A 16,789-nucleotide genomic window follows, 5' to 3' on the forward strand; every position below is an offset into this window, starting at 1 on the left:
GTACTTACGCCCTTGATTCTGGATAAATCTGCATGACGCATGTCATTGTTTGTCAAATAAAAATTGCCTGCATTTCCACCCCCCAACCCAGAAAATATTTTCAGCTACTGAAATCAGGTTCGGAAAATACTATTAGAGCCCAAAAGGTCATGAAACCATTTGTTAACTTACATGCACAAAAAGGAGCTCTAAATAAATGACACAGGAGGCAATAAATTGACACGACAAGTAAATAAAAGGCTAAAGCACTCCAATACCATTGAAACTGTTTTAATGTTGTTGCAAGTCCACAATGCAACAATCACCAGATCATATAGACCCAAATATTTGGATTCACTTTAATTACCCCTTTCTCCTATTTTACATAAATTATGAAATGTTCAACTCCTCTTTTACCTGAATTTGTGTATGCACCTAAGAAATCATTTTTCAACCCTACTTAAATTCTTATATGATTAAGAAAAAAATATGAAAATATTAACCTCAGCTTCAATGTACAGTTTCCAGAATCTGCCAGAACTGGGGAACTGGGCAACAAGGCGTTCATAGGTCTTCCGTGCTTTGTCTATAGGTTGATTCTAAAAATTAAAAACCAATAATATTTACAATATTTATGATGTAAAATGTATTCACATTTACTTGAGAACCAAGCATTGTGAGTGGACCCACTGATAAGGAAATGTAATCCTATTTCACTAAACCTGTGCCTCTCGAATGAGAATGCTCCAAGCGTCAAGGTCATATGGATTCTCTTCTAGTTTCTTTTCAGCTTTCTTTACTTTTTCTGGGACATATTCAGCAGCCTAGAAAACACAGAGCAGAAAGTTAAGAGCCAACAAATAACATGGTAAATCCAATTCCACTCACAATCTGTAACTTTAATATTTATATAATTGTAGTTATAATTAACTAGTGATATATATTTTTCCACCACTTGAGCATGCGCAAAGGAATATAAAAAGTACCCATAGAACGTACTATATTGGGTGGATTGTTTAGAGCCAGTACTCAAAATGTTAAATCAAATTTCTTCTGTGCTTTATTGTTGCATTGGTTCACATAGTAATATTAAATCATAATCACAATATATGTATGTTTTGTGAGGTTTACTTGTGGATTATGGTGTGTAAATGTATGTTTTAAAGCAAGTTTTAGGGGAGAAATGCTTAAATATCGTATTAAACTAAATAATAATAATTAAGCCTTAGATTTGTAAGTCCCTACCAATTTATTTACTTAAAAGAAGTCTGTATACAGAACATAATATGCCAGATAACAGAATATTTTTTTCTTATTAAATGGTATGATTTAATCCTATTTACTGTTTAAATCCAATTTCAGAAACTTAATATTTCAATTCCTCTCAAATTTGAGATGGTATATTCTTAACAATAGGCTATGTCAGAAAGGTACATATGAAATCTAAAACACATTCTTATCCAATTAGCTTGTAATTTAAACATAGGATATTTCAGAAATTGAAAAAAAATCTCCTGAAAAATGCAATACTTCAGATAATATATCCAAACACATTTTTATGGGCTCAACAACTATGCTTTTCATTACATTTCCTGAACTTAGAAGAAAATAGTTGAATACCAATTTTCTACTACCCTGTTTCTTACAAAATAAAACATCCCTTGATAATAAGCCCAACCAGGTTTTTGAGTGCATGGCAATAAGACCAAGCACTTATTTTAGGGTTCAAAAAAATATAAGGGTCTTATATTTGGGGAAACACAGTATATCAGAGTATAGTTTACATTTACTTGAAGTTTCTTTGCATATTAAATATAAAGCCACAGAACAGAAATGTTATTATCATGTTGTACAGCAGAAGTCATTGCAACTACTCTAACCAACTTGACTATGATCCAAGGTGATTCAATGTTAGGTAACAAGACGCCAATCGGTTTTGGCTGTTAAGTGCAGAACTTAAAGCTAATGTAAATTCGAGTGGATGTTGTTGTTTGTTTGGGATGGATCTCCTCAATACTTTACTTTACAAAATTTACCATTAGTTTTCTTTTTAAAATGTAATTTTCTCTGCTCTACTTTTCTACTTGAAAAGGACACTGTCTTCTACTCTCTTTTTCCATCCTTCTGTCCATCTGATAGAATGAGCAACTATGTTACGGTGAGGTGCACTTTTAGCTTCAAATTAAAGGCAAAAGAAAGGAAGGTGCAATTTCATTTCAAGGAATTTTAAGTAACCTGCTCTTCATGCCGATACAAAGATTTCATAACAATTAAGTATAGGTATTCTCCATTTCTTGAAAGGGCAGAAAGAAACTTAAAATTCCTATCTTAGAATTTTCTATCTCAAATATGGTAGAGTATGTAATTTGTATCACAGTGATTATCTCATCTAATTACTTAAAAGAACAAGAGCAGGTATTGTTCAACTTATGACCATTATGGAGTTTACCCATCACAGTCTTAAGTCATATGACCGACCCAATTTTATAATTTTTTGTGCAGTCATGAAGCAAACAAGGTAGTAATAAATGTTTTGCTACTGGTCCAGTTTTATGGGAAACCACGAAACACTGCAAAGATTTGTAAAGGCAGACTGATTGCCAAACACATGAAGTTTGGTCACATGATCAGAATCCCCTCAACAGTTGTGACTTTGAATCCAGATGACAAGTAGTCCTCAGTTAGGTCAGTCATAACAATCAATGGTTGCTAAGCAACCAGTCATAAATTGAGGACTCCCTGATGTTAAATTAAAATAGGTATCTTGCCTTTGGTCATTAATGAAGAGCAGAAATAAAATGCGATTTTCAGAAAAGAAAGATTTGAAAATGTAAGATAGCTTAAGGATCAGGCTGAGGATAGATTCACTTGAAGAAAACATATTGTGTCTGTTTAATTATGGAACAATATTGGTTGGTGAATGATGTACCCCTCCCCCAAACAGTATATTATCTGAAAAATTGGGAAAAATCAAATTCTGTGTAGCTCAACAGAACAGAATTAGGACAACAGAAACTGCCGGATGGCTAAAAGAACATTCAAGAAGATTTCAGTTCCTCTTTAATATTCTTCAAGTCAGTTGGTGTTATAAAATGTGTATTTGGAAGAAAAATGTGAGGAGAGAGCTTTGGCAACACATCACTTTTCCAGAGAGAGGCCCAGATTGAGAGATTGTGTACTCCAAACTGGATGAGGAAAGGGCAAACATAATCTCCCAGATTATATCTAGCTTCAATTTAGCTAGATTCTATTAATTCTCAGTAAATTGTACTCAAATAGATTTCACTGTCTTTTATTGGGGCTTGGGGCTGACAAGATTTATAAATATATATAATTCAAACTGTAAAAGCATCTAGTTCTCAGAGATCATGTTACTGTACTGTATGCAGATAGATATTTTTTACAGGTACAATATTGAAACATCCATGAAAAGAATACAAGAAAGGCTGCCTATATAAACCGCCTTTCGGAATGTGTATTTTCAATTCAGTATCAACTAGGTTACAATATGTAAAATTCATTTACATATTAAGCCCCACATTTTAGTCTACAAAAGGAGTAAAAAATATAACCATTTTTTGATATATTATTTTATTAGAAACCTTAATGAAAAGTGCAAATTTATAAATGATAATTTCATCCTTTTTCTGGTCTGGGTTCCTTTAAAATCTTAATCTCAATGTTTAATCTAATTTAATATATGAACTTATTATACTGAATTACATTTTCACAAAAACGTTGATAGTAAAACCTTTAAAAATCTTACATTTTCTTCTAAAATTACTTCCCTAGTTGTTTCAATTTGATACATGAAGACAAATCTGCCATTCTTTTTCTTTCATGAAAGGATTTCTTGAGAGGTCCTTGGTGTTTTGGGCTTGTTTGTTTGCAGGTGTTTCATTACTCAAACTAGGTAACAGTATGATTGCTAGTAAGGAGTGGGGTTTGCTCTCTGCTTATATTCTAATGGATTGCCCTGTCAGTGTTGGTGGAAGTGGTCTTGGAGTGTCTTTGGTTGAGCTGTTTACTGTTAGCTTGTTTGGCAGTTCCTTGAATGGGCTATTGTTTATTTTTTGTTTGGACTGATGTTAATCTTGGAGTTAATCTGTACTCAGCTGGGTGCTAATTGCTGATGGGAAGGTGTTTTGGGTTTTTTTTGTTTCCCCTTTGACTTGTTTGTTTTTTACACAGTACATAGTCCTTGATTTAGGAACTGTTTGAAGTTACAAGAAGTCACGAAATCATAATTCAGACACTTGGAAACTGGCTCATATTTATAGCGGTCGCAGTATCCCTAGGTCATGTGATCACCTTTTGCAACCTTCTGACAAGCAAAATCAATGGGAAAGCCAGATTCACATAACAAGTGGTGCTGATTTAACAACTGATTTAACAGCCGCCCCGAGTCTACGGAGAGGAGCAGCATACAAATATAATAAACAAACAAACAAACAAACTGCAGTGATTTACTTAACAAATGTAGCAAGTCACAAAATGGGGCAAATATCACTTAGTAATATTAATTCTGGGCTCAATTGTGGTTGTAAATCAAGGACTACCTTTATGTAGATATTATTTGTATATGTCTATTGATGGCTAATTTGTCAGAGTGCCAGTCTTCTAGAAATATCTTAGCATTTTTTGGACTTGGCTTGGTCTAGCATGGTCAGTTTTCAACTGAATTTAAGGTTAAATCTGTCTATGCTCTGTAAAAGTAGAGAGGTTTTAACATGTCTTCTGATGGCTAGTTGGTGTTCATGGATGCATTCTGCCGGTCTTCTGTTTGTCCGACCTACATAGTGGCTGTTGAAGTCATTACACTGCGTTGAGAAGACTCATTTTTTTCTTCTGAGGTTTCTAGATCTTCACTTAGGATAGTTAGGAGGGGCTTAAATTGACTTGCATTCTATGCTGATTCCGTGCAGTTGAAATACTCGGTGGTTTATGAGATATTTTCAATGTATAGCAGTGTTATTCTTTTTATAGCTTGTGTTGGTTGTACTATGTTGGGTCAGACACTTTTTAATGAAGTGTGGATATCCATCTTGTTTAAAGATGTTATATAAATGCTATTTCTTTTTTCTGTTTTTTAGAGTTACTGCAGTGTGTTTGTGCTCTTCTAAATAACATTCTTACGCAGCTTCTCTTGTGGAAGGTTGGGTTACTGTTTTGGTAGTAGAGCATTTGATTGGAATAGGTGGGGTTTTTTGCATGGTTTCTAATTTGCCATAATTGCTAATCCCCAATCAAGGAATGCCAAACCACTGACAGTAAACAGACCAACGAAAGAACCTTCAAGACCACTCCCATCAATTTTGACAGGAAAACCACTAGAATATAATCTCAGAATAATATTTCTTAGGACTGATGATGTTACCTAGTTTGGGTAATGAAATGTCTACAAGATGACAAATAAGCTCAGAAAGCACCAAGGACTCATTTCAACCCAGAATACAAATATTCTCATTTGTAGAATTTCTTTTGCAATAGAATAGAACCCAAAAATATTAAAGACTTTCTCTTGGATCTTTGATCAATTCCAATATTTTCTATGCTAGTCTTAAAGAGTATGAATAGTTTAAAAAATAATGCACTAATCCATTCTGAATAGTTCAAAGAACTATATCATGGAGCAACTTATCTCCTTTAAAAACCTGAAACAATCTTTTCTGCTTGATTTTAAGTGCTTTGGTTTATACTAACCAGAAATGGTGACTACTCCAAGTTTCCACGATATTTAACTTTTTATAAACACATATGTAATTCCATAAAATTGGGTCGAGCCATTATTAAACTTAACATGGAAAGTGAAAAACAAATACATATATTAAGAATGTTTAAAGTTATCAAACAATTAGCTAATTATGTAAAGATTTCATTTCCATGTTTCTCAAGTTATTTACATTTTCATAATAGCATTCAACCACACACTATGTGAATCCAGGAATACTATACTAATACTTCTCCAGCAGTAGATACATGGGTGTACTGTAGTCAGTAAATAGCTATGTTTTGTTCAAAATACATTTAAATACTTGACTTCCTTTTTAAAAAATGACTAGACTACAAAATTAAATACGAAGATAATGTCTGAAATGTTTCCATATTCATGGATACAAAAGAAATTCCTGTTAAACTTCCTTTTTATCCATTATAAATTACTCTAAAAAGTGTTTCTCAATCATTGCAGAAGCATGGACAACTTATAGAATTCCTCAGCCAGCATCTTAAAGTGGCCAACATTAACAAACACTACTTTAGCTTTTTACCTTTCACTGTTTTCTGTCCATTCTACAAATGGATATACACACATCTGTATAATGGAGAGAAGCTTACCTCTCTCAGAAGGAAAGAACTCCAATGTATTATAACATTATTTTCAGAGTATTTTAAATTAAATTCAATTAAATTTAAAGAAATCTTCTGGTTTTAGTAATTTCCATCTCTAAACTAAATAAGCATAAGGCTAAGCAATCGGTTTCTGTACATCCAACTCTATGTATTTCTGTTAGGAAAGTACTCAAAGCATTATGCAATTGTTGAGTCCTTTTTTCCTTAGATACCTAGATCGTCAATATGCAATGAATGAAACAACTGCAGCTTAAAAAATTGTCTGCACAACATGACATTTCAAATTGTTGTGTTGTTGGAAGAATCAGGCCAAACTTATAAATAATATACAATAGCAAGAAGGGATGCAGATACTAGCTTAATACTTCCAAACTAGATGTAAAAACAGTACCCTAAAAATAATTTCCTGCCGTATTCTGAATTATTTCAGTAACTAGTAAAAGTGAGGAAAGAATATCAATAAATATCAGTTGCTAGAACAGAATTTTAGACTTTGCTGTGAACTTCTGGAGACATCTAACTGACTCCAGTGGGAAACAAGAAGTTGGACTAGAACTACATGAACATTATTTTTAAAATACAGCGCAAGTCTGCCACCCAGAGGATCTATCCCTAAAACTGAAATAAAACATGCTATATCTATCTGGTACTCTGGGATTTTTTGCATATAGATCAAAGAATCTAATTTCTCATAGGAAAAAAAAATCAAGTCAGGTTGTATGTTGGTTGGCATGTATGGTAATGCCCTCCCCCACTCTATATCTTTTTCCTAAAACAAAACAAGAAGATATATATAATACTCAGAAATCTGTGAACTCAGAAGGCAAATTTGCTTTTAAAGTCTTTTTGTAAATAATTAAAGTCCGTTAGAATGTTAATCACCGCGGAGGTGATGGATGAAAGTCCAGTCATTTGTGCAAAACAAGATTTCTTTTATTATAAAAGTAGAAAATAAACATGTCTCAATGGACAACATAATAAAACATGTCTTCACATGATAGAGGTAGAATGGAGAATAAACAAAGAGCATGGAGAAGAAACATAGAAACATAGAAGTCTGACGGCAGAAAAAGACCTCATGGTCCATCTAGTCTGCCCTTATACTATTTTCTGTATTTTATCTTAGGATGGATATATGTTTATCCCAGGCATGTTTAAATTCAGTTACTGTGGATTTATCTACCACAACTGCTGGAAGTTTGTTCCAAGGATCTACTACTCTTTCAGTAAAATAATATTTTCTCATGTTGCTTTTGATCTTTCCCCCAACTAACTTCAGATTGTGTCCCCTTGTTCTTGTGTTCACTTTCCTATTAAAAACACTTCCCTCCTGGACCTTATTTAACCCTTTAATATATTTAAATGTTTCGATCATGTCCCCCCTTTTCCTTCTGTCCTCCAGACTATACAGATTGAGTTCATTAAGTCTTTCCTGATACGTTTTATGCTTAAGACCTTCCACCATTCTTGTAGCCCGTCTTTGGACCCGTTCAATTTTGTCAATATCTTTTTGTAGGTGAGGTCTCCAGAACTGAACACAGTATTCCAAATGTGGTCTCACCATCATTCTATATAGTGGGATCATAATCTCCCTCTTCCTGCTTGTTATACCTCTAGCTATGCAGCCAAGCATCCTACTTGCTTTCCCTACCGCCTGACTGCACTGTTCACCCATTTTGAGACTGTCAGAAATCACTACCCCTAAATCCTTTTCTTTTGAAGTATTTGCCAACACTGAACTGCCAATACAATACTCAGATTGAGGATTCCTTTTCCCCAAGTGCATTATTTTACATTTGGAAACATTAAACTGCAGTTTCCATTGCTTAGACCATTTATCTAGTAAAGCTAAATCATTTACCATATTACAGACGCCTCCAGGAATATCAACCCTATTGCACACTTTAGAGTCATCGGCAAATAGGCAAACTTTCCCTACCAAACCTTCCCCTATGTCACTCACAAATATATTAAAAAGAATAGGACCCAGAACAGATCCTTGTGGCACACCGCTTGTAACCTGACTCTGCTCAGAATACTCGCCATTAACAATAACTCTCTGATGTCTACGCTTCAGCCAGCTGAAAATCCATTGAACTATCCAGGGATTAAGTCCAATCTTCACTAATTTATCTATCAGCTCTTTATGTGGAACCGTATCAAAGGCTTTGCTGAAGTCCAGGTAGGCAATATCCACGGCACCACCTTCATCCAACACCTTTGTGACATAGTCAAAGAAATCAATGAGATTAGTCTGACATGATTTGCCTTCAGTAAAGCCATGCTGATTTGGGTCTAATAAGTTATTGTTTTTTAGGTGCTGATTTATCCTCTTTTTGAGTAGAGTCTCCATCATTTTAACTACAACTGATGTCAAGCTAACTGGCCTGTAGTTACCAGCTTCTTCTCTACTGCCCTTCTTGTGAATAGGCACAACACTGGCCATTCTCCAATCCTCAGGAACTTCTCCTGTTAACAAGGATTGGTTAAACAAATCAGTCAGGGGGGTAGCAATGACAGATCTGAGTTCTTTAAGAACTCTGGGGTGGATGCCATCTGGACCCATTGCCTTATTTATCTTTAATCGTTCAAGTTCTTCTAAGACATCGGCTTCTAAGATCACTGGAGCTGAATCCGTACAGCTGGAAGCAATGCTATATCCCTCTATAGTATTATTTTGTAAGGTGTCTTTTGAGAAAACTGAACAGAAGTAGCTATTGAAATGGTCAGCGATCTCCTTATTCCCATTAATGCATGTATTATTCCCGGTACTAAGCTTCGTGATGCCGCAGTTTTTCTTCTTCTTATCATTAATATATCTGAAGAAGGTTTTATCCCCCTTCTTTACAGATTTGGCAATTTCTTCCTCTTTTGAGGCTTTAGCAGCATATATTATCTGTTTCGCCTCCTTCTGTCTCATTTTATATACCTCCCTATCAGCTATACTTCCAGACTCTTTATACCTCCTATAGGCAGCCTTTTTTTCATTGACTATAGCCCTTACATCATTGCTAAACCATAGCGGTTTCTTCTTCCTTTTACCTTTAGTTATTTGTCTTACATACAGTCCAGTGGCTTTTAAGATGGCCTTTTTTAATACAGTCCACTGGATGCTCGCTCCTGCCATTTTATCCCTCCCCTTTAATTCATTATCTAAATATTCTCCCATTGCATTAAAATTTGTTTTTCTGAAATCCAATACTTTGGTTTTTCTGAAATCCAATACTTTGGTTGCATTATAAGAAGGATGTGAGGTTAGAAGTGGTAGGATATTACATCATAAGAGGAGGATCTTAGTAAAGTACACACAGTTAACTATTTAATTACTGACTGTCTCTGGGGCTGTCAATATTCAGCGTGACATTTTTAAATATGTAAGTCTTTCAAAACTAATTATACAAAGCATCTAGATCAAGGATCGACAAACCCAGGCGCCTGGTCGCCAGTGGCGCCTAGAAAATGTTGTCTGGCGCCTAGAAAATGTTGCCTGCTGTACTGTATGTATACAGCAGTGTTTTTCACGAGGTGGCTCCTGCAAGTGGGAGCTCCAGGGCTGAGGCTTCAGCCCTGGAGCTCCCACTTGCAGAAGCCGCCCTCCGGCTATTGCCCGCCGCCGCCGCTACCCGCGCACCCCAAAATACCCCCCCTGCGTGCCCTTTTCCATGGGCGCGCAGTCCCCATTCCCCTGCCTGCCTGGGGGCGGGGGGCGGGGGCGGGGAGGCGCCGGCAGTAGAAGGCGCAGCCCCCGCCCGCCCGATCCACTCCCTCTCCTCCTCTTCCGCTGAAAGAAACGCACGGAAGCTGCCTGCTTGAGCCTCGCGTTGCTCCACCCCGCTTCATCCTGCTTGTCATCCTCCGTTGCCAGGAAAGCCGGGTTTGTTTTCCGTGAAAGCAGCGCGCCTTTTAACACGCTGCTTTCCTGCACCAGCGACGTTTGGCTGCCGGGGGGGCGGGGAGGAGAAAATCCTCCCCCCCCCCAGGAGCAGCAAAAGCCTAAGCGGTGGGGTGCGCCGTTTGCCTTCCGGCTCAGTCGCAGAGGCTTTTGCTGCTTGTGGAGGGGGGGGGGTTGGCGGTGCCGATGCCAAATGCTTTCCCTCCGCGGTGGGGGGTGCAGGGCAGGCGCAGTCAGCCCCAGGAGACAAAGATGGAATGAGAGAAAGGAAAGAGAGAGAAAGGGAGGGAGAGAAAGAAAAAGTGAGAGATAGAAAGGATAGAGAGAAAGGGAATGAGAGAAAGGAAAGAGAGAGAAAGAGAGGGGGAGAAGGAAAGAGTGAGAGATAGAAAGGATAGAGAGAAAGAGGGAATGGAAAGAGAGAGAAAGGGAGGGAGAGAAGGAAAGAGTGAGAGATAGAAAGGATAGAGAGAAAGAGGGAATGAGAGAAAGGAAAGAGAGAGAGAGAGAAAATAAGAGAGAGAGAGCAACAGAGAGAGAAAGAACAAGAGAGAGAAAGCATGAGAGAGAGAAAGAACAAGAGAGAGAGAGAAAATAAGAGAACAAGAGAGAGAAAAAGATAGCAAGAGAGAGAGAAAGCAAGACAGATAGGGAGAGGAAAGGAGAGTGAGAGAAATGAGAACAAAAAGGGGAGAAAAAAGGAGAAATGAGAAAATGATTGAGGCAGAGAATGAGAGGAGAGTGAAACAAAAGAGAGAGAGAGGTGATTCTTGAAGCATATGGTAAAAAGCACCCAAATAATAAGAAAACCCCCCCAGCCCACACCTGTTTTTGAAAAGGATAAAAGAGAAAAAAAACCCCAGCCCTCAACTGGTTTTGGAAATGGTTGGAGTGTGTATACATACACACACATAAGGGGGGGAGAGAGACAGGGATGGAAAAAGAGGAGAAGTGAGAGGGAGAAGGAATGAGGGAAAAAGGGAGGAAGAGAGAGAAATGAGAAACACGAGAGAGAAAAGGGGGAAAGACAGGAGAAGTACCCAGAAATGAGACAGTGGTATAAATTTCAGGAGGGATGATTGATGATTGACTGTATTTATAAGGGGATGTTACATGGGATTGTATATATGAGGGGGTTATTTATGTATGTATGTATGTATGTATGTATGTATGTATGTATGTATGTATGTATGTATTTATTATTTATTTATTTATTAGATTTGTGTCATTTTGGTTGGTGGTGTGCCCCAGGATTTTGTAAATGTAAAAAATGTGCCGCGGCTCAAAAAAGGTTGAAAATCACTGGTATACAGTATATTTTTCCCGCCTTGTGTTTACGCCCAGAAATGGTACATCTTGGCTTCCGTAGCTCCGCCCATCAACCTCGGAGCGAGCTGCTTTCCCAGCGTCCCCTGCGCTTGCGTGCGTCTCTCCCTCCCCCCCTTGCCTCCATTCCGCCTCCTACTCGAACCCCTTCACTCCCCCCCACCGCACACAGACGCTCCGATCTTGGCCGCTCACCCGCCTTCGGAGAGAAGCGGAAGCCCCTCCCCTCCCGGCGTGAGGTTTTGTTCATTCCTCCTCCGGCCGCGTGCGCGGTGACTTCCGACCAGTAACCCCTCCTCCCCCCTCCCCCGCGTCCCCGGCCCGGTCTCCCTTTCCTTCTTCTCTGTTTCGGTTTCTGACTAACGGTCTCCCCTCGGATCCCGACGGGAGTACAGCAGAGCCGGCTCGGCGGAGCCAGGCCTGCGCCGGGGGGGAGGGGGTGAAAGCGATGTCAGGTGGAGACTCGGCAAAAAACCAAGTTTGCTTAAAAAAAATTCTGGCTCCTAAATTTTTTGGCTGGCTCCTAGATTCTGAACAACTTTGTCGACCCCTGATCTAGATAGAAGCCATGCCTCGCTTTGTTTCCACACAAACTGTAAAATGTTTAAATAAAGGAGAATATTTGTAGCTCAGGGTTAAAATGAGGGGTCCTTGGTCCTCTCTAAGCTTGCCTGTTTTCTTGCAGAGGTTTCATTTCATTGCAGAGGTAACATCAACAGTGCTAGTAAGACTGTTTGCTATCAGTTTATATTCTGGTGACTTGCCTGTCTGAGGGTAGTCTTAAGAGGTTCTTTGGTTAGGCTCTTTGTTAGTTGGCTCTTTGTCAGTTTCTTGATTAGAGTCTGATTTACTTATTGTTGGTCTGAAGTTAACCTTGAAGTTAATCTATGCTGATTTGGATGCTGACTAGTGATGGAATCTTTTTCTTTTGGCTGGTTGATTGTCACTTTTGCATAGTCTATACCTATTGTTAATGTCTGTGTGTCTATGGATGGGTGATGGTCAAGGGTGCCAGACTTGTAGAAATTCCCTGGCATTTCTGGACTTGGTCTGGTCTAGGATTGTCACATTTTCCCAATTGAAACTATGGTTAAATCTGCCTATAAATTGTAATATTACACAATTTTCATCATGTCTTCTGACTGCCGGTTGATGTTCATGGATGTATTTTGCCAGTCTTCTCCCCATTTGTCCTACAATAGTTGTTGCAGTTCTTACACTGTAGGCTTTTTTTTCTTCTGGGGTTGCTAGGTCTTTTGGCTTAGGTAGGATGTTCTAAAGGGCTTTAGTTGGCTTGAGCGATACACTCCGTTAGTTTCTGGGATATTCTTGATGTATGGCAGTTTTAATTCTTTTTAGTCTGTGTTGGTTGGTGGTCAGGGAATTTCTGATAAAGTTTCATGGTTATCCATTTGTTGGAATGTGTTGTATAGGTGCTCCATTTTCTTTTCTGGATTGTTCCTGTGGGTGTGTTTGGGATCATTTAAATAAAGTCCTTACACAGCTTCTCTTGTGGGAAATTGGGTTGTTGCTTTGGTAGTAGTAATGTAAAATGTTTATTTCTTAATGTTTATTTTAAAGGACTGATATTTAAATTTGTACATCTAATCTGCCTACAATTAGGTAAAAAATATTTCAACACAACAGCTTAAACTGTACATTTTTAACAGGTAGCTTTGAAAGTACTTGAGGGATCTATGTAAAATCTAATTTTTGTCAGTAGTCCAACAAGTTTGAACCGCAATAGCTTTTGCATATATTTCCTTAGATGTACATCCCTACACAGAACATACTTTTAAAAGAACACATTTATGTAACATTAATGCATTTATTAGCAACTCTGAAACATCAGTTTCTAAATATATCCACCTCGAATTTATTAAACAAAACTTAGTACACAGGGATCAGAATTTACATTTTGAAACATTTTTCAAATATTTTACTATATTTTTACGAAAACATTATGCATAAACCTCTTGGTTGCTTTATTTTTGAGTTCAGCACACATTTGTTTCCCTGGTGTCTTACAATATTTATGAAGATAAATTTTACTTCAGCCTCCGATTAAGCCAAGTCACTAGGTGCATGATAGAATTATGGTTCTACATTTATGGTATTTATGGTAAACTTCCTTGAATTAATTCGAAGTGACTGTCGAATATTGAGATACAACCTACAAGAGAGGAAAAAGTCAGCGGGGTGATGATGTCTGTATAAGCCACTGGGGAGTATTACCAACTGGAAATACTTACAGCAACTGGGATCATGGAACAGAAAGTAAAGGGCATATAGCAGGTCCACCCCAGGTTTATGAACTGAGATGAACGGGGGCGAAAACGGAAGAAAGAGGTAGAGACCCTCTCAATACAAAGACGCGCACGTTAATAAGGCCTATTCCTCATTATTCTAGAACCGCCATTTTCACTCCCCAAAGCCTCGCGCCCGTCAGCCGAGCCCAGTCACACCCCTTCTCGAGAGGGCATTCCCAGCCAATTGCTTCATGGAGCTCGGAAGGCCCTGTGGTCGCTCACCTGGTCGCCGGCGGGAGCTTCTCCAGACATGGCGGGTTAAAACGGTCCCCGGAAGTAGCGGGGGGAGCAAGGAAGCAGGGTCCGGTATGTAGATAGGCCTATCCCTTAACTCACCTACTCACCCACCTCCCTCCCGTTCTCTTCCCTCGCAAAATCCCCCCCTCCCCAGGCAGCTCCTAAGTGAACTAATAGACCCTGCGTGCGGCTTCCACTCGCCCGAGGAACAAAATGGCGGCTCAACCGCCCCCAACTCCGAGCCTTCCTCAGTAAAGGAAGTGGGCGGGGCTGAACGGGAAAGTCCGAGCGCGCAAGGAATAGTGGGGGAAAATAAAAAATAGAAGGTCGAATGGAGGGAGCGGCGCGCGAGGGGTTAAGCAACAGAACGCGAGCCAGGAACCGGAGAGAGAGCAGCAGCGTGAGAAGAATGCCGGGAACGAAGGGGACTAAGCCAGCCTTACGCATGCGTAGAAAGAAAAGCAAACGGCCGTATTTTGACTTGGCGGGTAAATGCTCCGTGGGAAAGGCTTCAACGCAGAAGCTATTTGCTGAGGCGCGCGAATAAATCACGTGCCCTCTGAGATAACAGACGCTTCTGTCTAATGGGCTTATTAATTGATCTCTGCTCTCTTCCCCCCCCCCCCCGCCACCCTGTGCTCCAGAATTTCTTCTACGTTTTGTGCTCTGGGCTCGTAGCCAACGTAACGTGAGGCGATCTCGACAACCCCCCACCATAGTTACAGCCTCTTGTCTATTATTCATACGAAACCGTGGGGCGTCGTCGCTCTAAATGAGATGGTCTATTATGCTTGGGGCTTCTTCACTTAAAACGTGTCTGAAGTTGGACAATTTGACTAGGCATTTGTGTCTTGACTGCGAACTCTGGTTGGTACCTCAGTCTATGGAATTGTTCTTGGTATAGTTACCCCTGAATAATGATATATATATATGTGCGTGTGTGTTGTTGGCTATAAAAAAACCATATCTTCCTTGGAATATGGCCCTTAGTGGGGCCTAGAGGCAAAAAAAGGAGCTGTGATGTTCCCCTCGCAATTCTGGGTGATTTACAGTTCTTCAAACATTTCAAAACAAAAAAAACAATAATGACAAAAAGGAAAAAGAAACCAAGAAGGGAATAGAAAGGAAGAAAGGAGAGTCGGTGATCCTCTAAAGGCCTGGGTGAATTCAGTTATCAAATTAAAATAGATAAAATTGTATATTTGGGATATATAGATAGTCCTTGACTTAATGACCACAATTGAGCCCAAAGTTTCCCTGGTGAAGTAAGAAAGTTGTTAAGTGAGATTTGCCCCATTTTACCACTTTTCCTGCCAAAGTTGCTAAGTAAATCACTGCACTTGTTAAATTAGTGGCATGGTTGTTAAGAGGCTTCCTGTTGACTTTGTCAGAAGATCACATGACCCTGGGACATTGCAACTATCATGCATGCCAGTTGCTAAGGCTCCTGACCCCAGTTGCTACTAACCTAGCAGTTTAAAAGCTTGCAAATGCTAATAGATAAATAAATAAACCTCAGTGGGAAGGTAACAGCCTTCCATGCTGTCATGCTGGCTGCATGACCACGGAAATGCTTTTGGACAGCTCTGACTGGCCTTGAAATGGAGTTGAACGCTGCCCCCTATGTTGGAAACAACTAGTGGAGTAAAATCCTCAGGGATTTATTGTCCCCAGCCCATGACAGTCATCCTCAAGTCATCATCTGTATCTGTTAAAATAGTATTTTTCCCTTTTTTCATACACCATCCAAGGCAGTCTCAAAGTGTTTAAAATCTTTTGGGCTTTGTCACCTGTTACCTTGGAGAGCAGTCAGATAACTTCAGTGACTCCAAAAGAGAAGGTAGAGATAGGAATCAGTGGGAGAAGCAATAAATTATTTTTATTTATTTATTCATTAGATTTGTATGCCGCCCCTCTCCGAAGACTCGGAGAGGGGCAGCATACAAATATAATACTATATAAAACAGTGAATACAAAACCAAATCTAATTAAAAAACTATGTAAGCTAAAAAACCCAATACATTAAAACCAATCAAACAAATTCAATCACAGCCATACATCACATTTATTGGCCAGGGAGTCTAGATCTAACTGCCCCAAGCCTGGCAACATAAGTGAGTCTTAAGATTCTTGCGAAAGGCAAGGAGGATGGGGGCAGTGCGAATCTCTGGGAGGAGCTGATTCCAGAGCCCCCCCCCCCCCCACAGAGAAGGCGCCTCCCCTTGGCCCTGCCATACGACATTGGTTGATGGGACCTGGAGAAGGCCAACTGTGGGAACTAACTGGTCGCTGGGATTCATACGGCAGAAGGCAGTCCCACAAATAATCTGGCCCGATGCCATGTAGGGCTTTGTATGCTTGTGAAAATGTCATGCTTGTGTAGTTTTCTGTTGACTTAAAAGATAGGCAGATAGCATTCTAGCTGAGCAGAGTGAAACAGCGACCCAGATAAATTTGGTTTCATAACTGAAAGCATATACAGTAGTACATAGGCTTTGGGGGCAAGCAGAAGGGGAACAGAAATGGTAGAACCTTTTGTCTTTCATGAAAGTTTGAGCCTTGTGCAACTTATGCAAGTTTGCTAAATGATTATTTTATTGCTGTGGTTGCAAGGGAGTGCATTTTAGGCATATTTGGAAAAAGGGGAGGGATGAACTTCTGAGGTTAGCTTTCTTATACGTATTGGGAAGTATAC

At 39.2% G+C, this 16,789-nt stretch overlaps 1 protein-coding gene across 1 annotated transcript in view; it reads right to left on the reverse strand.

Moving 5' to 3' along the window:
• The window catches only part of CSTF3 (cleavage stimulation factor subunit 3), an 81,990-nt gene extending 67,576 nt beyond the window's left edge, over positions 1-14,414 (reverse strand). Inside the window, exons 1-3 of the mRNA XM_070762408.1 lie at positions 14,080-14,414; positions 702-803; positions 483-578 (exon numbers count right to left, since the gene is read on the reverse strand). Of these exons, the coding sequence (XP_070618509.1) occupies positions 483-578; positions 702-803; positions 14,080-14,109 (228 nt within the window). The 5' untranslated portion in view covers positions 14,110-14,414. The remainder of the gene's footprint in view (positions 1-482; positions 579-701; positions 804-14,079) is intronic.
• Between the last annotated feature and the right edge of the window lie 2,375 nt (positions 14,415-16,789).

Source organism: Erythrolamprus reginae, chromosome 1, assembly GCF_031021105.1.
Source record: "Erythrolamprus reginae isolate rEryReg1 chromosome 1, rEryReg1.hap1, whole genome shotgun sequence".
In the NCBI taxonomy this organism is placed as follows: Eukaryota; Metazoa; Chordata; class Lepidosauria; order Squamata; family Dipsadidae; genus Erythrolamprus; species Erythrolamprus reginae.